The sequence below is a fragment of the Anabrus simplex genome, chromosome 3 (genome assembly GCF_040414725.1).
Source record: "Anabrus simplex isolate iqAnaSimp1 chromosome 3, ASM4041472v1, whole genome shotgun sequence".
Classification (NCBI taxonomy): Eukaryota; Metazoa; Arthropoda; class Insecta; order Orthoptera; family Tettigoniidae; genus Anabrus; species Anabrus simplex.
In genome coordinates, this window is record NC_090267.1 from 429,893,220 (window position 1) to 429,919,370 (window position 26,151).

The 26,151-nt window shown below is 36.5% G+C and overlaps 1 protein-coding gene across 6 annotated transcripts in view; it reads left to right on the top strand.

Annotated features, from left to right (window-relative positions):
* The window catches only part of LOC136866464 (NADH-cytochrome b5 reductase 2), a 159,089-nt gene extending 134,001 nt beyond the window's left edge, over positions 1 to 25,088 (top strand). For all 6 annotated transcript variants that reach the window (XM_067143449.2, XM_067143452.2, XM_067143450.2 and 3 more), the window contains 2 exons: positions 12,902 to 13,096; positions 22,271 to 25,088. In XM_067143449.2, the coding sequence (XP_066999550.1) occupies positions 12,902 to 13,096; positions 22,271 to 22,443 (368 nt within the window). In that variant the 3' untranslated portion in view covers positions 22,444 to 25,088. The remainder of the gene's footprint in view (positions 1 to 12,901; positions 13,097 to 22,270) is intronic.
* The last annotated feature ends 1,063 nt before the right edge of the window (positions 25,089 to 26,151 follow it).

The window sequence follows — 26,151 nt, forward strand, 5'->3', positions numbered from 1 at the left end:
AAGAGGTGGATTATTCACGGCTCGTAATATTTTACTGCATATTACTTTATTGAATGCTCTAGCACTATACAGGACACAGAAAAGTTGTACAACATACCCTAAGTGTCAGGCAGATGACACAAAATACGAAACAGAAATTTATTATAAACAACATTCTCAAAATTTTTAATTGAAAAAATAAGAAAAGTTGCCTTTCTTGATGTTAGTAATTATGAAAGTCCTTGAAATTTGCATCAACTCACTTTAATAATTAAATGGAAAAAAAATTCAAGTAATCTCAATCCTCGCAGATACAGTATACTAAGCAAAAACTGCAAAAAGAAAATATATCTCTTATTAATCCTTCTATCAGATGAATAACAAAAATAAAATAAATAGTGGGTGTACCACTGAATTGTACACATTCTCTAATATGAACTAACTTGAGCTTCAAAATGTAAATTTCATATACACTAAATAAATTATTTACAAGGTCTACACTGCTGGAATAGTCCAGTCTCCTTCACAGAATGTAATTACTCAAGGTATCAACTAATGTGATTATGTACACTGCCGGCCAAACGTTTCCGGACAAAACATATGTACCCATACGAATGTTTAATGATTGTTTAATTACAGATTATATTACTGTAACCAAGTTTCGAAGGTTGGCAGAAGAAGTAACATGTCTCCAAGTAAGTTGGTGCCAACGATTGCGCGAGATGTCGCTCAAAGTCACGCATGTTTGGTACTTGTTCCACCACTCGCAGTTTGCTGTCTGTCGCGTCAACACGTATTGCTAAGTCGGTGCGCTCTGTGTGGTTTAATTAAGAGTTCTGGTGCAACAGCTTGGTTTTTTTTAATGATCAGTTCTTAAGGGTTATGTTATTATTATTAACTTTATTGGCCACGTTGGACAACTTGAGTCTGCCATGTACACTTTTACTTTGAAGGTTTTTCTGTTTGATTTTTCTTATCTGCCCAATACTTCTTCATTTGTTCTGACTGCATTGTTCTTCATTCATCTGAAATCTCTACAGGCCTTCTGTGCATTATATCAGTTGAAAATTTGTGATTAACACAGTGATCATGACCTTACCAGAGGAAGCAGTTGCTTTGAATTTTTTTTTCTGTGGAGAGTCAGGATGGTGCCATTCCATCGATTGCCGCTTTGTTTCGGGCTCATAATGGTGAACCCAGGTTTCATCACCTGTCACAATCTGGGACAGGAAGGTTTGCCCCTCAGCTTCAAAACGTTCCAGCGACTCAGAAGAAATGTTTCTTCCTGAGAGGTTTGTGTTCCTCCGTAAGTAGTGTGGAACCCATCGTGAACATCTTTTTGCATAATTAAGACCACTGATGATTACACCCACATTTCCTTTGCTGATTGACAGCTCCTGCGTACTATAAATTACTACTGATCTGCATTTAGGCCAGTCATCCAGGTGGCAGATTTCCTACCTGTTGTTTTTCTAGCCTTTTCTTAAATGATTGCAAAGAAATCGGAAATTTATTGAACACCTCCCTTGGTAAGTTATTCCAATCCCTAACTCCCCTTCCTATAAACAAATATTTGCCCCAATTTATCCTCTTGAATTCCAGCTTTATCTTCATATTATGATCTTTCCTACTTTTAAAGACACCACTCTAACGTATTAGTCTACTGATGTCATTCCCCGCCATCTCTACACTGACAGCTCGGAACATACCATTTAATACCAATATAGTTGGTCCGTTATTGGACAATATTAGTCAAACAGCTAATCTCCTTTCTCCCAAGTCTTCCCAGCCCAAACTTTGCAACATTTTTGCAATGCTACTCTTTTGTCGGAAATCACCCAGAACAAATCGAGCTGCTTTTCTTTGGACTTTTTCCAGTTCTCGAATCAAGTAATCCTGGTGAGGGTCCCGTACACTGGAACCATACTCTAGTTGGGGGTCTTACCAGAGACTTATATGTCCTCTCCTTTACAGTCTTATTACAAGCGCTAAATACCCTCATAACAATGTGCAGAGTTCTGTAGCTTTCATATACAATCATATTTATGTGATTACCCCGATGAAGATCTTTCCTTATATTAACACCTAGGTACTTACAATGATCCCCAAAAGGAACTTTCACACCACCAACACAGTAATTAAAATTGAGAGGACTTTCCCTATTTGTGAAACTCACAACGTGACTTTTAACCCTGTTTATCGTCATACCATTGCCTTCTGTCCATCTCACAACATTAGCGAGATCACTTTGCAGTTGCTCACAATCTTGTAACCTATTTATTACTCTGTACAGAATAACATCATCTGTAAAAAGTCTTATCTCTGATTCCACTTCCTTACTCATCATTGATACATACATACATACATACATACATACATACATACATACATACATACATACATACATACATACATACATACATACATACATACATACATACATACATACATACATACATTATCATTATAGACTGTTATGCCTTTCAGCGTTCAGTCTGCAAGCCTCAGAGAATTTACTAAACGTCGCCACAATCCTCGATTTGCAACTAGTGTTGTGGCCTCATTTAGTTCTATACCTCTTATCTTTAAATCGTTAGGAACCGAGTCTAACCATCGTCGTCTTGGTCTCCCTCTACTTCTCTTACCCTCCATAACAGAATCCATTATTCTCCTAGGTAACCTATCCTCCTCCATTCGCCTCACATGACCCCACCACCGAAGCCGGTTTATGCATACAGCTTCATCCATCGAGTTCATTCCTAAATTAGCCTTTATCTCCTCATTCCGAGTACCCTCCTGCCATTGTTCCCACCTGTTTGTACCAGCAATCATTCTCGCTACTTTCATGTCTGTTACTTCTAACTTGTGGATAAGATATCCCGAGTCCACCCCTCTTTCGCTCCCGTAAAGCAAAGTTGGTCTGAAAACAGACCGATGTAAAGATAGTTTCGTCTGGGAGCTGACTTCCTTCTTACTGAATACTGCTGATCGCAACTGCGAGCTCACTGTATTAGCTTTACTACACCTTGATTCAATCTCACTTACTATATTACCATCCTGGGAGAACACACAACCTAAATACTTGAAATTATCGACCTGTTCTAGCTTTGTATCACCAATCTGACATTCAATTCTGTTGAATTTCTTACCTACTGACATCAATTTAGTCTTTGAGAGGCTAATTTTCATACCATACTCATTGCACCTATTTTCAACTTCCAAGATATTAGACTGCAGACTTTCGGCACAGTCTGCCATTAAGACCAAGTCATCAGCATAGGCCAAACTGCTTACTACATTTCCACCTAACTGAATCCCTCCCTGCCATTTTATACCTTTCAGCAGATGATCCATGTAAACTACGAACAGCAAAGGTGAAAGATTACAGCCTTGTCTAACTCCTGTAAGTACCCTGAACCAAGAACTCATTCTACTATCAATTCTCACTGAAGCCCAATTGTCAACATAAATGCCTTTGATTGATTCTAATAATCTACCTTTTATTCCATAGTCCCCCAGTATGGCGAACATCTTTTCCCTCGGTACCCTGTCATATGCTTTCTCTAGATCTACGAAACATAAACACAACTGCCTATGCTTCTCGTAGCATTTTTCAATTACCTGGCGCATACTGAAAATCTGATCCTGACAGCCTCTCTGTGGTCTGAAACCACACTGGTTTTCATCCAACTTCCTCTCGACTGATCGCACCCTCCCTTCCAGGATGCCAGTGAATACTTTGCCTGGTATACTAATCAATGAGATACCTCGATAGTTGTTGCAATCCTTCCAATTCCCTTGCTTATAGATAGGTGCAATTACTGCTTTTGTCCAATCTGAAGGTACCTTACCAACACTCCACGCTAATTTTACTATTCTATGAAGCCATTTCATCCCTGCCTTCCCACTATACTTCACCATTTCAGGTCTAATTTAATCTATTCCTGCTGCCTTATGCCAATGGAGTTTATTTACCATCCTTTCCACTTCCTCAAGCATAATTTCACCAACATCATTTTCCTCCTCCCCATGATCTTGGCTGTTCACAACACCACCAGGATGATTTCCTTTTACATTGAGAAGATGTTCAAAATATTTCCTCCACCTCTCCAGTGATTCCCTGGGATCTATTACGAATTCACCTGAATTACTCAAAACACTGTTCATTTCCTTTTTCCCTCCCTTCCTAAGATTCTTTATTACTGTCCAGAAAAGTTTCTCTGCTGCTTGACCTAGCCTTTCCAGGTTGTTACCAAAATCTTCCCATGACTTCTTTTTGGATTCAACAACTATTTGTTTCGCTCTGTTTCTTTCATCTACATAGAAATCCCTGTCTGCCTCGGCCCTTGTTTGGAGCCATTTCTGACAAGCCTTCTTTTTACGCTTACAAGCTGCTCTCACTTCCATCATTCCACCAAGATGTTCGCCTTTGCCCATCTTTACACACAGTTGTTCTTAGGCATTCCCTTGCTGTTTCTACTACAGCATCCCTGTATGCCACGTATTCACTTTCTACATCCTGAACCTGCTTACTCTCTACTGTTCGAAACTTCTCACTAATCATATCCATGTACTTCTGTCTAATTTCCTCGTCCTGGAGACTTTCTACCCTTATTCGTTTGCAGACAGATTTCACTTTCTCTACCCTAGGCCTAGAGATACTTAGTTCACTACAGATCAGATAGTGGTCTGTATCATCGAAAAATCCGCGAAAAACTCGTACATTCCTAACAGATTTCCTGAATTCAAAGTGTGTTAAGATATAGTCTATTATGGATCTGGTACCCCTAGCCTCCCATGTGTAGCGGTGAATAGCCTTATGCTTGAAGAATGTATTCGTAACAGCTGAACTCATACTAGCACAGAAGTCCAGCAAACGCTTCCCATTCCCATTAGCTTCCATATCTTCCCCACATTTACCAATCACCCTTTCGTATCCTTCAGTTCTATTCCCAACCCTCGCATTGAAATCGCCCATTAGCACTATTCTATCCTTGCTGTTGACCCTGACCACGATGTCACTCAATGCTTCATAAAACTTGTCAACTTCATCCTCATCTGCACCCTCCTCACATGGTGAATATATGGACACAATTCTTGTCCTAATTCCTCCCACTGACAAATCTACCCACATCATTCGCTCATTTACGTGCCTAACAGAAACGATGTTGTGTGCAATGGTATTCCTGATAAAGAGCCCTACCCCGGACTCTGCCCTTCCCTTTCTAACACCCGTCAAGTACACTTTATAATCTCCTATCTCTTTCTCATTATCTCCCCTTACCTGAATATCACTTACTCCTAGCACATCCAGATGCATCCTCTTTGCTGACTCAGCCAGTTCTACCTTCTTTCTTCCATAAGCCCCATTAATATTGATAGCTCCCCATCGAATTCAATTTCGTTCGCCAAGTTGTTTCCAAGGAGTCCCTCGCCTGTCAAATGGGAGTGGGACTCCGTTACTCCCATAGGTCCGAGGCTTGCTTAAAGTGTTTTGAGCTCGGTAAATTCATGAAGCAGGATTCTGCCCTACTTGCACATAGTCCAAGTGAGGATCTCTCCTCTAACGGGTTATGGACCACCGGTGAATTGTATAGTCCTAGCCGCCTGAGCACAAGGAGGGCCACGACTCAGAATATGTCCGAGATGCCCACTCCCATTCCATAGCAACTGGTATCCCGACTCTCAGGACCACTTACTAGGCCACTCAGCCGTTGCCCCTGGTTCACGAACTAGGATGTGACTACAGTAACCCACAAACATGAACCACTATCATTGATATATATAAGAAAATATAAAGGTCCAATAATACTGACTTAAGGAATTCCCCTCTTAATTGTTACAGGGTCAGATAAAGATTTGCCTACTATAATTCTCTGAGTTCTGTTTTCTAGAAATATACCCACCCATTCAGTCACTCTTTTGTTTAGTCCAGTTACACTCATTTTTACCAGTAGTCTCTCATGATCCACTGTATCAAATGCTTTAAACAGGTCAATCGCGATTTAGTCCATTTGACCTCCTGAATCCAAGATATCTGCTATATATCTTGCTGGAATCCTACAAGTTGAGCTTCTGTGGAATAACCTTTCCTAAACCCTTCTATCGAACCAGTTATTAATTTTGCAAACATGACCAATATAATCAGAAAGAATGCTTTCCCAAAGCTTACATGCACTGCATGTCAAACTGACTGGTCTGTAATTTTCAGCCTTATGGTACAAAGGCCAACGGCCGTAGCCGTGTTGAAACACCGGATCCCGTAAGATCTCCGAAGTTAAGCAACATTGGGCATGGTCAGGAGTTGGATGGGTTGCCACGTGCTGTTGGTGGGGGGTAAGGGAATGGAGGAGCGGAAAGGAACTGGCCACCCTACCGCACGTAAACTCCGGCTCAGGAACACCTCTGCGGAGGTTCGGACCTGCCTTCGGGCAGAATAACCCTTACCTACCATGGTACAAAGGAACCTCCCATTACATGGGCAGAAACAGAAGCAGCCCTTAAGAAGATACTGCAAGGGAAATCCCCAGGAATCGATGAAGTCAGCACGGACATGGTTAAAGCAGCAGGAGTCCAGGGTTGACAGTGGCTACACGGAGTGCTCAATGCAGTTTGGAAAGATGGCAAGATACCTTCTGATTGGAGCAAGGGTGTCATTAATCCCCTGTTTAAGAAAGGAAATCACCGAAAATGCTTCAACTACCGGGGAATAAATCTCCTTTCTTATGGACTTAAGATTCTTAAGCAAATCTTAGAGAGCAGATTGCAAGTCATCTTAGAGCCACACTTTGAAGAGGAACGGTATGGCTTCAGGCCTAACAGGTCCATAACAGACCTAATCTTCAGTGTCCGTATGTTAATGGAAAAATATTGGGAAAAAGGCAAAGATCCATTTATAGTTTTCCTTGACATTGAGAAGGCATATGACAGCATTGCAAGAGAGAAGAAAAGGGAATGCCTGAGAAAAGAAATGTGCCAAAGGGACTGGTGAGGAAAGTTCAGATGCTGTATGAGAACTGTACCAGCTGTGTTAATAATCTTGACCATAGTGGCCGGTATTTGATCCGTATTGACTTGATCACAACAAATATGTAGGTGGATGGTCCTCCTAGTCAAATTGCATTGTCAGATGATATTAAGATCAATGTTGAATCTTAAAACAATACCCCTGTTTGACTAGCATTGAATTCCTTCATTCAGATTTTATTTCTGTTTTCACACAATCATGTTATCAAATTAATTAACATAAAATAATTTATTCAAATTTTAACATCTATTGTCGTTGAATTAGACAGTCCTAATCTAAAGTTACAAGCATATCAGCTTTTCACATCATCGACTCACCAAACTAGAGAATTGTTGAATTATTAACTCCTTGATTCATTTAATTACTTAATCATTAATTATTTAGTCATTGCTTATTTGATCATTGCCTTTGCCTTCAAACTAGATGATCTTATTCATCTTAATTCAACCCATGAAAACCTAAATCTTATCGTTAATTAACGTGATTTCAATAAACACTTCATTAAACACTTCCACATAAAAATAAAACAGATCGACAAAAGACAACGCTGAAATAATCTGGATCATCATGATGAACACATGACCAGATAAAAGCACAATGTTCATAATTAATATCAGAAAAGTATCACTAACTACCACATTCACACAAATCATTCACATAATGGGTACATGAAATGTTATCTACATTATTTACAGTCAAATCCTGGGCATATACTTATTATTTCATGATTTTTATTCATGATCAAGGTTCGTTAAACATGCTCGACTTGACATGTGTTACGTGATCAAATTACAGTTATCACTTTCAAGGAACGTATTATTTGTGTACAACAACGATCAAATAGAATTAAAGATTACTATCCGAAGATCTGACAGAAAACAATAATCACTACCATCATGTCGGTCATCATCTCAAATCACTATCATGTGTTAAAAATTAAATAATTGAAAAAGAGGTTCAACCTATTCAATACATAGGAAAGGAATGTAGTGATTACATTTTTATTTAATAGTAAATAAACAACAGATTATACGAAACATATCTAGAAATTGCTAATCTTCTCCCGAGTGCACAATGGAACCTCTTCCTAACTCAAGTAGACAATAAATTATTTCATGTACTGTCAATCAAACAACAAACCCTCCATTTATATTTACTATTAAATAAAAATGTAATCACTACATTTCTTTCCTATGTATTGAATAGGTTGAACCTCTTTTTCAATTATTTAATTTTTAACGTTAACACTTTCAATACGGAACAATGAAATTTTTATCTTTAAATGCACTATCATGTGGTCGGTAAGCATCAATTAATTTATTATTATCCTTACACATAAGAAATGTGACTAAACCGTGCTCCAAATTACAATAAAACGCTGTGTTCCCAAGAACTTAACATGCCCTGATGAAGACCAATGCATTTTGGCTGAAAGCTCGGCTTCATTAAATAAATATAGTGGCTTTAATCCAGTATTCATTTATTTATTACGTTAATTTAGACCGATGCTTGTGAGTGAATTATTTTACTATGACATGGCCGTGCTTTACAAAGGAAAAAGTTAAGTTTATCCTCCTAATTCAATACATCATATAATTCCATCATTAGATGGAGTAATCAAATTCAAACTGTTTTGACTCATTTGAGCCATGTTCAGCTCCATACCAACGGCCCTTTCAGGGTCAGATAAATAAATAAATAAATAAATAAATAAATAAATAAATCAGTCCTTGGAAGCTATCAAGTATGCAACCTTACCACATCCCAGGCAACTGGATGTTAAAAAAAATTCTTATGTGGGATTCAAACCTCCTACCTCGAGCACTGTCCATTCTCACGTATCTCCCCGCCTGCTTGCCGTGTGAGCTACTGCGACACTTGACCTCCGGCGCCCACTTCCCAGCCTATACAGTACCGTGCTCTGTCTGTGCGTCCACCTTCTGTTTTAAAGTACCTGTATGTCTTTTGCGTATCTGTACTAGTTTTACGGGTTCATTCGAGTTACCCATAATGAATTAATAGTGGCGTTCACGATTCCTGCTGTCTTCTAGCTCATAAACATACATCTTGTTATATTACCCCGGTTTAGGGAGAGGGGCCGATGTCTTTTAGAATTGTAGTAAATGTGAATGGATGCATAAAACTGGACCACCTGGTATATATAAAATAAGTTTTGTCTGCACATTGCTCAGAATTAAAAGAGAATTATATTAATGTAGGAGTTGTTTCCACAGTAACAAGGAAATGACTTTTTAATTTCTGCCTGCCTGCCTGCCTGCCTGCCTGCCTGCCTGCCTGCCTGCCTGCATGCATGCATGCATGCATGTATGTATGTATGTATGTATGTATGTATGTATGTATGTATGTATGTATGTATGTATAGCTGCCTCTGTGGATCAGCGGTACAGTGTCGGCCTCCGGATCCCAAGATAGCGGGTTCAAACCCGGCAGAGGTAGTCGGATTTTTGAAGGGCGGAAAAAAGTCCATTCAACACTCCTTGTCGTACGATGTCGGCATGTAAAAGATCTCTGGTGACACATTTGGTGTTTACCCGACAAAATTCATTAAATCTCAGCCATAGACGCCCAAGAGAGTTTCGGTTTACTCGGTCTGCCATCTAGTGGGGGCTAGAGTAAAATGGAACGTCGAAATTGACGAGCAGACAGCCAGATGGCGTCAAATTGAAATGTCTGCACATGGTAGCTGAGGCCATACGATTATTATTATTATTATTATTATTATTATTATTATTATTATTATTTATGTGCACCGCAAGAAAATGGCTGAAGAGTACTTTTATGAAAATTGGTTTGTAAAGGCTATAAATAATTTTATTCACACTGAGTGAAATGGCAGGTTAGGGGGAAGGCAAATCTAATTCTCAGAAATCTGTTATTAGTGTTCCTATCAATGAATACTACATAACTAAAGTTATATAGAATTAAATTTCCGATCAGTTATGTCTTATACATTTTTACCATACCAGCTATGATAACATAGATATTCGTGAATTTTGATTTTTGTTGCTAAGTCCATTTCAACACCAAGCGGGAGAATATGGGTGAACAGAATTTAATGAAAATCAGTATGTGGAGTCGGGGAATAAGGAACTACAGTCTAGGGTATAAATAATTTCATTGACACTGGGTGAAATGGTAGTTCAGGGGAAGGCACCTTATATTTAATTTTCAAATACCTATGTTATTAGTACTATCAAAAAGTACTATATAACAAAAATTAAAGGGAATATATTATACAATCATAAATGTCTTATACAGTGTTACTATACCAACTATAATAGAATTCATGACTTTTGTTGCTTAGTCCATATCAACGCTGAGCATTGCTAACATGGAAATAATGTTTAATCGTGTTAACTGGCAATGGTTTTTGTCATGATTGTCTTCAGGTGAAAAACCGTATGGTCATTGGTCCATTTCGACAAGGAAAATTGTAAAGATGATTATAAAAATGAGAAAAAATCGTAAAGGAACAATTGCTTGAAGAATAAGTCAAGAGGGAGTCGTGAAAGAAAGACGGGCTCCCTTTACATTAGATGTCCTAATATCACAGAGTCAAAAGGAAACTAAATGTGAAGACCTACAATATTAAAAGCTCATAAAATTGATCAACAATAACATTACATTGACCATTGTTTGTGATGTGCTTTGTTTTTTCTGCTGCCATCTATCTCTGATAGATGGGATTACTGCTGCATCCCGAGTAAAACAGCCTGCCTGAATATTGGCGGCGAGTTGCTGAGGAGTTAGATTATTTTAGCATGCCGTACCTCTGGTCCATAAATTTTCTGATAGCTACTGGTATGTAACACACTGGTTCATCATAGTATTCCAGCTATTTGGTCCCTAATCTAATCTGAGGTATTAATTAGAATGAGCAGTTTGCACACTTATCAGAATACGGCAGAGTAGTGCTCACGGCTGTCTGCAGCCTGGTCATTCCAGCTCTGGAACTTGGCTCAGTTAGAACGTAGTATTGTTTGTTAAAAGTGAGAAAATGTGTAGTTTTTAATTTGATCGAGCATTTGTATTCTGACAAGAATACTTGCATGATTATAAAGATCTATGTCGAGTTCAGTTCAGTATTGTCTGTGTCTGTTGTAGCATCGGGGGAAAATGGATGGGTGGATTTTAATAAAATTTGGTGTTACAGTTTCAGAAATGGTCGAGTAGGATCTTAGCTATAAGCTATAAGTTGTCCAAAATTTTCACCAGGAGGGGTACTTCATAAGGGGCCTCAACGTATGTCTCTCACGGTTGGTCTTACACGAAAATAGCTCATGTCGAATTTTTTCTCTATATTTCTTTCCAGTACACTAACATTTGTGTGTCTGTTACAGCACCAGGGGAAAATGGATGGGTGGATTTTAATGCAACTTATTTTTACAGTTTCAAAACGGGTCGAGTAAAGTCTTAGCTATAAGCTGTCCAAAAATTTCACCAGGAAAGGTTGCTTCACATGGAACCTAAAGAATAAAACTTAATATATCTCTCTTATTGTTCTGCAATGCGATTTTATTTTCCGTAAATAAATATCACACAAGGACACGTTCAATTCCTTGTATAAATTACTTTATTCACACTGTAAGTCACAACACACAATTACACATACCAGCAAGTGACACTGCAACTCTTAATAGCGGAGTACCCTGAAGTCGATTCTGACAAGTACAGATATCAACAACACTGACTCGCGTACTATAACATACACTCTCTTGAATTCACCGACCCTGCCTTGGAGCCCAACAGTCACTTGCAGTCCATCTCTTGCCTTCGAGTCCAACCCTGACTGTGAGTCCAACACTTGATTGAGTCCTGACCTGACTTCACTTCTCACTGACTGACAGCTCGATATATATATATATATATATACTGTTTGATCAACCATCTAGAATTATCGATTTCTGGAAGGGTTCTTACAACAGTCTAATGGAACACACTCGAAACATCGATCGACCAGCTAGACTAAGCAACAAAAGTCATGAATTCTATTATAGTTGGTATAGTAACACTGTATAAGACATTTATGATTGTATAATATATTCCCTTTAATTTTTGTTATATAGTACTTTTTGATAGTACTAATAACATAGGTATTTGAAAATTAAATATAAGGTGCCTTCCCCTGAACTACCATTTCGTTTTCTGTTTACTAGTACACATAGAAATTTCTCCAACATTCCTAATGTCTCTCCATGTATCTGGATAATAAACCTTACAGTAAGTTTCCAGAACCGTTCATATATACCGCTTATAGTACAATAAGTCTAATATACGAACATTACGGAATTTTTTACCGCTTTCGACTATATAGATTTTGAGGTTAAACTTATACACAATACGTATTTGAGGTTGTACGAAGTTTATAATACATATTTACAGGGAAACCATGCACTAGTCATGTTTAACATTTAATAAAAGATAATTTAGCTTTAAATAAACTATAATTAAAATATATTAAACATAATAATTGAAGGTTTTTCACCAGTTACGATGTCGTACCTACGACACTGTTACGGTTGTTTTACGCTAAAGTAGCTCATGGCAAATTTTTGTTCTATACCATTGTTTGGCTAATATTTGGTGTTGAATGAGGTTAGGAAGTGAAAGTGGGTACAATTTTAATCAAAATGCTTACTTTTTCCTTGTTTTTGTAATACTATGGAGGGTATTAATGATGTTGAAATATTTTATTAAGTTTGAATCTGTTTTACTTATTTCTGTATTGAGTTGAAAAGTTGATGCTCTTGCGCTCAAATAAAAGTCAAATTGGCCTCCATCATTACTGTTAAGCAGCAGCTTCACTCTTTCTGCTTCTGACTGAGACAGCTGTTTGACTGGATTTTTCCATGTACCGTAATTTATTATTTTAAGGTGGGACTGGCATCACTCCAATGCTGCAGCTAATTCGCCACATTACTCGTAACCCTAAGGATACAACACAGATGGCGTTGCTGTTTGCTAACCAATCAGAAGAGGATATTCTTTTGAAGAAAGAGCTGGAGGAAGTAGCTAAGAAACATCCATCACAATTCAAGTTATGGTACACTGTTGACCGACCAACTGAAGGTAATCCTACGTTCATATAGATGATCTCAATTTTCTGCATTATCAGATATTTTATTTTAATTTCAGGCAAAGGTGTTATCCTCTCCACCCTCTTTTTTTCGGGAAGTTTGTTATGAGAGATTTTTTAAGATGTTAACATTCTTAGGCATTTTAAATGAAATTTATCTCATATCCAATAATGGCTAAACTTTGATGAAAGTGGTTTCATTCGTCCTCTGGCTTCATGAAACTGCACTTTAACATAATGGAGTGGAACCTGGAAAAAATAGGAATGTTCACAATGACAGATCAGAAACACCTAAGGAAGAAATGACTCCTCAACGAGTTTTTGAGGAGTTGATGTCTTTATGCACCCCTTTCTCATTGAGCGCTTGGATCTCTCTGACCTTAGACAAAATCTTAACCTGCCAGAATCTCTGAATCTCATACTAATTGTTAATGAAACTACCATAGATTTAGTAATTTGGTTCATGGGTGAAAGTGATTTGTTTACGGATTTCTAAATTTAAAATGCATGATAGGTACTCTATTCAGAAAACCTCTGTTCCTCTTTTGAAGTGCTTATATCAATTTCAGTATTAAGTTGTAATAGTATTTTCTATTTTCTTTCTCTTCCAAATTGTTTATCATTTCCTTTCTCTTCCAAATTCTTCTGTTTTCTTTCTCTCTTCCAAATTCTTTTCTTGAAATTTGAAGGGATGATAATATTGTTTTGCTCTTGAAAACAACAATCACCATCACAGATCAGATGGCTCAGTGGAATGTGGGGTAAATAGAAAGCAGGATTTAAAAAAAAGGAAAGAGACGAAATAGTATACATTTGGTAGAAGACAAGGAACTCCCGACAATCAATAAAGGAGAAGGGTAATCAAATGTGATATAAACCTTTCTCTGTTTGACTGTAGTTCACCAGCCATATGATATTCATACATTTTGCTGTTCACTGTCTGTTCAGCAATGTGACTAGGTGGTAGCTTATGGATGCATCTCTTATAATACCATTCAGATCCCAATTGAAAATAATGTTCATAGTGGTTCTTTGCTCTTCTGCTTTGGTGCTAGATTGGAGAGTACAATTGGTGGCTGTCTTTGGAAAAGCCTGCTTTATACCCCTTGTTTGTAGATTAATTCAGGTTTTCTTATTCACTACTTGAGGTTTCCTCCTTAAACTTAGCGTGCCTGGCTGAGTGGCTTAGACGGTTGAGGCATTGGCCTTCTGACCCGAACTTGGCAGGTTCGATCCTGGTTCAGCCCGGTGGTATTTGAAGGTGCTCAGATATGTCAGCCTCGTGTCAGTAGGATTACTAGCACATAAAATAACTCCTGTGGGACAAAATTCTAGCACCTGGGCATCTCCAAAAACTGTCAAGGTATTTAGTGGAACACAGAGCCAATAACATTATTATTATTATTATTATTATTATTATTATTATTATTATTATTATTATTATTATTATTATTATTAAACATAGAGAAAAAAAAATGTTGCATGCTTAACATACACTCATTACCATTCATCAAATAATGTGTATATGTTTTAAAGCTCATTAATTATCTGTATTTTGTAAAATCATTGTTGAATACAGTATTATTATTATTATTATTATTATTATTATTATTATTATTATTATTATTATTATTATTATTATTATTATTATTATTATTATTATTATTATTATCATTTCATCCACAAAAGCTGGTAATTCTGCAAGTGGTGTGACAATTTTTAATAGCTTCTTCTTGATATTTACAGGGTTATTTCATCATGCTTAAAGAACAGGCAACATTAAAAACCAACTTACATATTTGTTAAAGAATTTGGTGATGATGTGTTTTTTTGACTGACAGGTCAATCCTGTTCTGTAATGTGTATGAAATATCAGTAAATTATGCAAAATAAAAGTGCCATATTTTGCAGCATGTAGAAGCTGAAAAATATAAATCTGTTGTATGCAAAGAAAAGCAGGAGGGTCAAAAGCACTATACAGTAAATATTCTAATTCCTTAGCTATAAAAAATTGGAATTTTACTCAATTTAAACCAGCAAAAGTTGTACCTTCCCTCCTTCAGTAGATACATAGCTAGGAGTGCCAATCGAAATCTTTCCCTCCTTCAGTGGATACATAGCTAGGAGTGCTAATCAAAATCTTGCCATCAGATTGTGTTCAAGAGCCACAATTACATTATTGAATGTGTCTATACATTTGGAAATAGCCATCAGTAATTTGGATTTCTCAAAGGATTTCCAACTTAATGCTAGTCAGTGGCAACTTAGATCACTTTGTTCATTCGTGTATGTAGCCACCCCATACTGTCCGCTCGGTGGAGTGAAATTCTCTCAGGTGTATTTATAAATATCTTTAATGCAGCTTGTGGTACTGTGCGATTCCATCTGTGTTCATGTTGCCTTCTTACATTGGTATATTTCCTACCCAGTGTTCCACAGCTAGAGACCTGATGTTAGGCAAAATGCCTGTGCTCTATTTTTACAAATAATGCAACTGATTTAATATTAGTTAATTTTAATTACATAAGAGTATGGTTACCCAGTTGTACTTCCACTTAAAAAAGTAATCACTAGCACCACTCTTAGGGTTGTATACAACGCAGATAATTTTGCCCATGTTTGCCTATTTTGCCTCTTCGTCTCATTTAAAAAAATGAAATTAACTTTGCAGTACATCGAAAACAACTAAAATGTGCTTTTTAATTTCCAAACTGATGCAACACACACAAGCTGTGAAAATACAATTTCCCTGTTCTTGAAGGTGGGGTTGTACCACTTTATTCAAAGGAATGGTTGGGTGTCAACCTGTAATCCTGCTTAGAGAAAAAGGTACTCAACATCTGTCTTTCGCCTTATTCATGTTAAAAGGGACGGAAGCAGTTTTGAAAAATCCATATTGTTAAGAATTTTGACAAATAGAGGTAAACTATTTCCAATGAAAGAATAGAGTAGACATAAACAAACACTTTGTATCACTCCACGAGTTCCCTCGCTGCCTGCTTTTTACATCAATATGAACATAAATGAAAATTGACGGATGTAGACATATGGACATATTTGAGATACAGTTAACAAAAATACATCATCATTGCTATAAAATATTTTTGCCATGAAAATTAATAAGTATGCCTACTTACATGTCATTTCATTATTTGATTAATCCAAACTTGCAAGAGGCTTGATTCCCTGTAGATCGCACAATTCGCTGTCACGTACATCACTGGAATCCTCTCCTAAATAAGTAACAATTTTTTTCAATTACAGTATCTATGGCACTTTTCAGGTCCCACATCATTTTCTCTTTGCGCACCACACGCTGTATATAGGAATGCCATTGATCAGCTGCCACCTCATAAAATGCTGTGTCAAGATGTTTATGCACATCACAAAATTTGAAAGTGGTGTTAAGGCTGGCAACATAACGTTTGATCTGGTTCCACACCATCTCTGTTGGGTTTAGCTCGCTATCACTTGCGCATCGGCAAGTCACGCGATCACTCACGTTGTTAGGTGGAACCTAACCTCTGTATTTCTCTTATAAAATCATTAATTTTGTATGTTTGCTTTTACTTTTATTTTATTTTAATGTTTTTATTGCATACTGAAATTTTAACATTTTTTAAAATACGACGTACAGTTAAACATTACATTTATTTCAAATGAAATAGCACCAACTGACAAAAGTAGCCTATAAACGTATCAGCTTACTTACTAAATCACAAATATAATTTGCAATATTAATGAAGTCTATATTGGTTTACGGACTAAAAGTTAGGTTACTTTATCCTATGTTCTTTTCCGCATCTTCACAGGAATGTTCAACATAAATTTTGTTTAACACGAATCATAGTTGTTCCCAAACATACGATACCAGAAAATGAAATAACTTGAAAATAAGAGCAGACTAAGTTTTTATCAACATTTTTTTGAATCACTGTCATAGTTTATTCATCTGAATCTGGTTGTACAGCACACGTCTGGTGTATGTGAGTGGTTGAATCAGTATATTCATTGCAGATATGCCTATTGCAGCCACTGCACATACGCAGGGTGAATCGGTTTTTCCTTAGCGGACAGAAAGCACACCTTGTTTTCTCTCCATGGTTTTGTTCTGGAGGACAAGTCACAAGACCTGTTAGTTGCCTTAGTTTTTTGGCACAGTGTTGTTGGTGACATTTCAATGGAAGATCAACGAATCATGTGAGGCTTTACCAGTTCCTTTTCTTCTTAGCATCATTACATTTGTATTTGCTTTGTAGATTATCTGGGCATTTATTGCCCCAACATTCAGTAACCCACTGTACTAGCTTTTCATCCTATCAACATTATCAACTCATCCTTTAGTCATGTTGTAGAATGTTATTATTACTGACTTACTGTCATCTCCTGATTCCTCATCAATTTTGTCATCTGCATGCCTTGTTGAGATAAGTAACACATACTTCAACTTCTTCCGTGGCACGTACGATACTAAAGTACACTTGTTAGGATCTTTTCCAAATCTAAACATGCTGCTGCAGTGAGGTCACTCTTTTACATTTAGTAACTCTGGTGGGATTTGTGGTTTGTTTCTACGTATTGTGCCCACCACTGTCAGTCTGTGATTTGTGCTTGTCATTTGAAACCGGAACACTAGTGTAGTAGTTATCCATTGTTATGTTACGCCCAGTGTTGTTAACACTTTTTATCAACCTTTCACAACACTACTTGCATCATTAGGTATCTAATATGGACCATCAGGTTGTTTTCCAGCATATATCTCCATGTTATTAGTTAAATATGTCTTTGAGTCAACAAGTGCTTATATTTTTATTCCGTACTTGGCTGGTTTATTTGCAATGAACTGTCGAAATTTTCATTTACCTCTAAAACGTTCAATCATCTCATCAATCATTGTATATTTACCAGTGTAATAGCTCATCTTACATAAGCTTACAAAAGTTTCAAATATGCCATGAATAGGAGCAATGTTATGAACATTTCTTCTTTCGTTTCTTGTAGATTTGTCACCAAATCGGATTGCTTACACTAAGGTATGGAATCATTTTTTAGACATTGTTGAAACAAATATATCTGAAGCTGTTCCATCTGGAATTTAATCTGTGTTCAGGTATTGACCTTTCTTAATACCTATTAAATACACAAGCCCTAAGAAGGCATTTATTTCCTGAAAATCAGTATCCGAACAGTCTCGTTCACGAGTGTATTGTGAACACATGACACGTAACAGCTGGTTTGTAAAACCAACAACATCCATAATTGAATTATTAAGGAAGAAAATCGTCCACCAATCTAATGCATTTTTATGATCCTGAAATTCTCGAGCTACACTTGACAATTTCTTTACCAGGTTTTGTCGCACTCTTTTGCTTCGGGAACGTTTGTGAATGTTCCATCAGGTTCCATCTTTGTCAGTACAAAAAGCATTAGTTATTCTCCGCCGTTCACCTCCAACCTGAATATTCTCAGTAGATATTTCACTTTCATCTGACTGTTCTGAAGCCGTGTCATGTTCATCGTGTTCACTAACATCATCTGTGTCAGACAATGGAAATGGTTCCTCGATACATTCTTCTTCTAACAACCCACTAATGATTTGCTAGCTTTTGACTTCCACTCATATTGCCAACGATAACAATAAAAAATCAATCAAATTGTAGAAAATATCACACACACACACACACGCACGCGCGCGCGCGCGCACACACACACACGATCACTTGCACTGTTAGGTCTCCCCACGCTACTCACTGGTTACCCACACCCGACTGCTCGCGCTGTGAAATAGCAACTAGCACAACGCATGATGCGGTCTTTTCCCCACTCTTTCCTCCTCCTCTCCAAAATACCACAGCTACTGTCCAAATATATCATGGTGTGCTCAAAGGACCGAATGAGACATTTTCAAATGGACATCAATTCAAAGCTAAGGACAAACAAATTGTAGCAACATTTGTAAAAATGTTAGATTGAACCTCATAGCATGAGTGATCGCGGGTTAATTCATAGTAATACGTGGGCAGTCTGAGCACAGTGTGGCCCGCATGTTTGGCTAAGTCATCTGTTACATATTTACTGAGCTCGATAGCTGCAGTCGCTTAAGTGCGGCCAGTATCCAGTAATCGGGAGATAGTAGGTTCGAACCCCAGTGTCGGCAGCCCTGAAAATTGTTTTCCGTGGTTTCCCATTTTCACACCAGGCAAATGCTGGAGCTGTACCTTAATTAAGGCCACGGCTGCTTCCTTCCCACTCCTGGCCCATCCCTGTCCCATCGTCGCCATAAGACCTATCTGTGTCGGTGCGACGTAAAGCCACTTGCAAAAAAAAAAGTTACATATTTCACGAACCAAGCCTGTGAGTCTTCACCAATTCCAGCAATTCAGTTTTAACAAGTCCTTTGTTGCATGTTACGTTTTTTACTTCTCAGCCATGAAATTACTTCAGCTTTCTTCCAAATTTTGTTTGGGGTACGTTCTAACTTCACACTATGAGAAGGAGCATTGTCTAACACGGTAACACTACCAGGCATTAGCTTTTGTACTATTCTTTCAAACCATGATTTAAATACGTCACCAGTTATTTAATCGTGATAGACTTGAACACAAGATCACCACCCTCCACAAAACCGCCATCACTTCCAATGTGTAACGCTATCAGTCATTTACTCCTCCCAATTGGATTTTTTAGCCCTGTGCTTAACCAAAAGAAATGCCTGTTTCATTGACTTTACGGTAGTGTAAGTATTGAAAAGGTGGACCCTCTTGTCAATTTATTTCTTATAATTGCACTTCAATACGGAACAAAAATGAAATTTATAGCTTATAATTTACGGCATTGTCTCACCATGTCTTTGATGTTGTATGCCTTTCGTTAATCCATGTCTCGTCCAAATAGTATAATTTCTGCCCCTTTTATGTAAATTCTCTTATAATGCGGAGATAATGCCTATGTCACAATATATCATCTCTGTACAGTACAACAACGCTTTTTCGATTTCTACTGATGAACTCGAAACCTATTTCTTTCAGTAGCGCGTGAAGGAAGGATGTTTTTAAATCGTAGGAGGTTTATTGTCTTTTAAAAATATGTATACTTTCTTCCCAATAGCAGAACAAACAAATTAATCGTACCCCACATCCAAAATACTTGTAACACATGGCCTCTTTTCACCTGGTGTAGTAACATGGCCGATAGTAGAAAATTCTTTCTGCACACTGTAAACACTCGAAACAGACACACTGGTGAACTCGGATGTTAATTTCACAATATCATTAATTGAACTGTCGGGATATATTTCCATAAATTTATTAAATACGTTCAAGACAATAGTGTTTTCTCCACTTTTTGGAGGTTTCCCTCGCTTTTGCTTTACAACACCAGCCATTGAAGTGCGATTGAACCAACTCAAGGTCATGCAATCGCGCGTGACTGTCCTCGCGGCTGACCACTACCGATACAAGATACGTAAGGATTTCCACAAGCAGATTTTGGATATTTAAGTTATTGCCCAGAAGCTTAGAACAATAATATAATTTTCAATCATTAAAACACTTTTACATTCAATACTTTAAACTTCAAACTCTCAGAAACAACTTGTATTTTTAAATTTAGAAATGGGCTATTTACTGGACAGACGAAGAAGTGTGAAGCAGTTAAAGTCACATGGTTTTGTTTATGCTTACTTTATTATTTGGTTGGAAAGAGTTTAGTAATATGTTTTGTCACTCCCTCTAATCTAGGTCAGCAGTAAAATGCCAATCTTTTCACTTGACACTTTCAGTTTGCTTTTTTCATCCATAAAAGCTGGTATTTGTGCAAGTGTTTTAGACAATGTTAAATAGCTTCTTCCTGTTATTTACTGGGTTAATCATTGTGCATAAAGAACAGGCAACATTAAAAACTAACTTACATAGGGTATCTTAACACTCCAGTGTTTGCGCAAAGAAAAGTCACGTCAGTGGTCGCGCGGATCACAGTTGTGATATACGGCTATTCTATACTATTTATTCAATGAATATGATTATCATTGTGAAAAGAACTTTATTTTCTGTACAATGTAAGATAATTATGCATGCATTTATAAAAAATACCTGAAAAATTACCGGACATTGTGATTTGTCTCACTTACTCCCTCCACAATGTTTTTGAGGTACCTCACTGTCTGGTTCATTCAGCCATCGATTTATTTTCTCATAGTCATCTATTTTGTACTTATATACCAATAATTAATATAAACTCATAAAACGGAGTAGATATATGCACATGAACTGAGATTAGACACCGTAATAAGAAAAGAAACCAAGTCAAAAAAGTCACGCTAGTGGTCACACGGATCACAGTTGTTCTATAACGCAATAATCATCAGTCAAGGTTAGCAGACTACTGTGTTATCAGAGAGGGGATGGGGCACGAGGAAGGTACACATATGCTCAAGGTCAACGGTCATACCAGAAAACGAAAGCGAAGAAAACTAAACGGCTGTATCACTATTGTGATCCGCGCTAGCACTGGAGTGTTAATATTATTATTATATACGGTATATTTGTTAAAGAATTCAGCAGTATTGTGTTTTTGACTGATGGGTCAATCCTGTTCTGTAATGTGTATGAAATATTAGTGAACTGTGCAAAAAGTGCTATATTTTGCAGCTTGTAGAAGCCATGAATTAAAAAATCCATTCTGTTCAAAGAAAAGCAGGAGGGTCAGAAGCAACTCTATTCTCTTCGTTTGCAATATCCGAATGCCAAAGACTTATACGCAAGTAATACAGTTAAGTATGATACTTACAGACATAGTGAAATTGGAGGTCAAAAAGAGGAATGACAAGTGAGTACATAGAGAAACAGAAACTATACTTTGACAGGAAGAAGTGGTGAGTGCTTGTACACCACACCAAGGAAATGAGAGCTGGGAAATGATGATAACATATTTTAAATATTGATTTGCAAAGATTTTTAGTGCATATTTTTGAGATTTTTCAGTGCCTTTTTGCCTGTCTATTTTGCAGTTTTTTTAGTACCTAACATCTGGTGTCTATTCCTTTGTTAATAAATGAATTGGTTTCTCCTCTTCCAGTTTTGTTCTGTTTCACTGGATGAGAAAATTTGTGAAATTTTTTTTTTTTTTCAAAAATGATGTTTAATACTCTATGTGGTACTCTCTTTCAGCATGGAAATACAGTGTAGGGTTCATCTCAGCAGAGATGATTCAAGCACATTTGTTTCCTCCTAGTCCTGACACTTTGGTGCTTATGTGCGGACCACCACCTATGATCAATTACGCGTGCACTCCAAATCTTGACAAGCTTGGCTATGATCCCAAACTGCGGTTCGCATACTGAGTCAAATTGTATGGTCTTGCCTCAAAAATGCAGTCAAGGTAGTAGTAGTAGTGTATAGAGCCTAATGGGGATGTCCTCGGGTTAGTAACGTCATCAGATTTGGAAGGAAAGTGTTTTATAGGCATACCTACGGTGCGGTCACTTTCTTTATTTCACCAGCCATATGTTGATTATGGTTGGATGTTGTCCTGAATTTTCTTAGTTGTTTAGTGTGCAAGTTAAAAATATATTTTCAGTAATGTTATATATATATATGGTACAGGATGGAGAACTTCCAAACCTAAATAGCAGAACCTCGAATGGGGGAAGTAAGCAGCAATACTAAGTTACATCACTATGTGCTATCTCAGTATTATTTTCTTTCTTGAAAATATGGTACAGATTAATGGGAAGTTATTGGATAGCACTTTTAAAGTAAGTTTTAGAGGATGTCATGAACAAAACATCAGGGGCATAAGTAACTGTAACACTTCCATTTTATAAGATGTGCATGTGTAAGAATGTCAAGGATCTGACTCTATTGTAAGCCCACTCCAAGTTCATCACATACTTGATAGCATCAATGAACTATTGATCTATCAAGGCAAGGATGTATCACAAGTAAAGCAGCACTTCTCCACATCAGGAAGTTGAGTCCATTAGACTCTTAAGAACATTGTGTGAAATTCAACGAAGAGTGCATTTTGTATCATGAGTTGTCTTCTAAGGCTTTCTTTTTGTCTTTATTTCTGAATTGTTGGTTGATAATTTTGCCAATATTCTGCCTTTCTAATTATGATACTATAGCTTTAAAAATACAGGTGTTAATTAAGGTCATATCTCCTCGAATAGGATAATTTAACACGCATTAATTTGTAATACTTCCCTAGGTTAGGTAGATCAAATTGCACTATCAATTCTGCCATGTGGACATTCAAAGCTTCTATGAGTTCTTACATAATTCCATGGAGGTGATAAATTATTTTAACTTCTAATACTGTATTATCATGATTTGTAAGAAGTTTCTAGTTTTATCTTGTTGCCCTCTACTGATCTTGAAGGGCAGAGTTCCAGTTTTCTCATCTTAGGTAATCAGGGTTTGAAAGAAAATCTTGTGTGTCAGTTGCTTCAATATAATATCTAGAATGGAATTTCTTGTAATTTTGGTGTTAATAAACCCACCAAAGTGAGTTGATTATAAAGCAAACTTTTGTTTTCCTCAGTAATACATAGAGTTAAAAACATTAGGCTTATGTATTTTACGCGGTCTAATAAGAGTTTACCTGAGCATATTCCTGTGTATTCTGAGTTTAACAGTATTCCCTAAGAAGGGTATGCAAATGCAATCTCTTTTTTTTTTACCATCCTTCCCTAGAAATATCTGAGGCCATTTGTAGATCTATGTAAAATGAATTACATGGTTTGTAATATTTGTTGCTGACATCACAGATTCATCAAGGATGGAACTGATCTACATGTTAACAACATATGGAACTATCTCTTCTCTGCTCTAGCGTCAGAAATTGTAAAGAGCAATCGGGATGAAACTAACCATGTGTTGTTGTTAAAATTGTTCAAACCCTTTGATATTTCACACATCACAAATTTTTAATGATGTAGTTGCTCTCTTTCTACATTGTTAATTTGTTAGTGCTTCTTTTTCTCATTCACATCATATTCAGTCCGATATAGTCGCACAAGATTTTCTTTCATCAGTAGGAGTCTTAGCCTGCAGAGTACAAGCAAAAGATTGCCATTTAAGATTAACGGACATTGATGATATATCTTTATTAAAAATGTAATTCTCTTCGCCCTTGACTTGACTTTTGTGTTAAATGGTGCAATTTACTTAGGGATTATAAAGTATTTTCATATGTTGAGCAATGAAGTTTCCAGCTTGCAGATGTAATATGTTTTGTTTATTTAAAATACTGCAGTATTATATGATGTATTAAGTAAAATAAGTGCCCTTAACTTCATGATATGAGTAAGAGGTCCAATGTTCGTATGGAATTTATTTGCTCAAGGTGATAAAATGGTACGTTTTAAAATTGTTTGCTTTCTGACCTATTGTGTGCACACTTTAAAAGACATGGCTAATTATTGATTTTATCTGTATTAAGGTATTATGACACTACACTTTGTTTTGTGTGCAAATATTATTTAAACATGCAGTGCTAATTTGTGTTAATTTGATTGTAATGTACAAGGAGTTTTCGAGTTTTGATATCAGTATACATTCCATTTGTAAACCAATATTGTAAAGGAAAGAAAAAAAGAAAGAAAATTCTTGAATATCATTCAAGGAAACAAAAGAAATAAATAGAACATTCTGCAATAAATGGGCTGCATCAACCATCACACATTAATATTTTAAAGTAACAGTAATGGGGTAAACAATAGACATGGTCATTTTGTAGATCTTTTCTTATATATATTTTATTTTTAAAAAACACATTAACTGGATTCATGTATTGTGTTATGTCCAAGTTAGGAACATTTCATCAAGACTACAACGAAGTAGCTGATCAACATAAACTTCTTTTATGCTCTTCTTTTCCCAAAACTACTTTTATATCCCTATTTATTCCTGCATCAATTTTATATTTTGTTCATGTGCCTCTAGCCATTGGCATAAACTTGTTGTAACACCATACTCCATCTGGGAGAGAAGAGAGGCTATCGTTTTATTGTTAAGGGTGCATATCATGCACTCTTTTAGCCAACCATTACTGTGAGATCTTTTAGGAGGAACCTGTTTGTGTTTTAAATGTTCTGAGAGAATGTTACCTACAGCAACATTATTTCTAAATCATTTCATTATATTGCAGCTTAACACCCAATCTGTCAAATACATTTTTATTTTGTTTTCTTACCAATTTCTCCAAAGTAATTTTTGATAGAGTAACAGTAGTTCTTCAAAACTTCAAATGTGTTCATCATTATTCCTGTTTACAGTTATGCATGGTGTAATAAGTCTCTCTGTCTCCCTTGCTACCTGCTATTATGTCTCTCTCCATACTGTCATGATTATTGTATCAAGTATTGGAGAATTTACACAGATGATAAATATTTTACTTAGCAGTCCAACAGTGTGAAAGAGTTATATCTTGCCATTTTTTAATTTTTAGAATGATTGATTTTCAAAGCATGTTTTTTGAGGGTGCGTGTTATTGAATTTGTTAGTCATCCTTTGAGTAGGTGTCCTTGCCATAATATAGAATTCATTTCCAGATTGGTTAAAATATACATGAAGTTCCTTCTTAATTATATTTTTCTAGATGGACTGTTTCTCTAATAGTCTTATTCTTGTAACCATTAAAGACATTTTATAATCCAGAGCATTTTTTAAGCACTAGAAGGGTTAAATTCTGGGAGAGCATTTATTTTTTTATAGGAATGGTTCAGATGAAAATTCAGATTCTAATAGTACTAGTATAATTTTTTTCTCTCTTTTTTGCAGTACATTGTCTAATCAGATTTTTCATTTTGGAATTTCAAATGGTGTATTAATTTCTGAATAATCTGTATAAACCATTCTTTGTAAATTGTGAAATAAAGTTATTTAAAAATCCTGTATCTATTATTATTATTATTATTATTATTCTTTTAATGTTTCACAACATTAATTACTTAGCTCCCTCATTCCGCTGTGACCTGTTATTGTGCGCATTCATTGTATATGTGCCTTTTCTGCTACCTGACTTTATATTCATGGTTTAACACAAT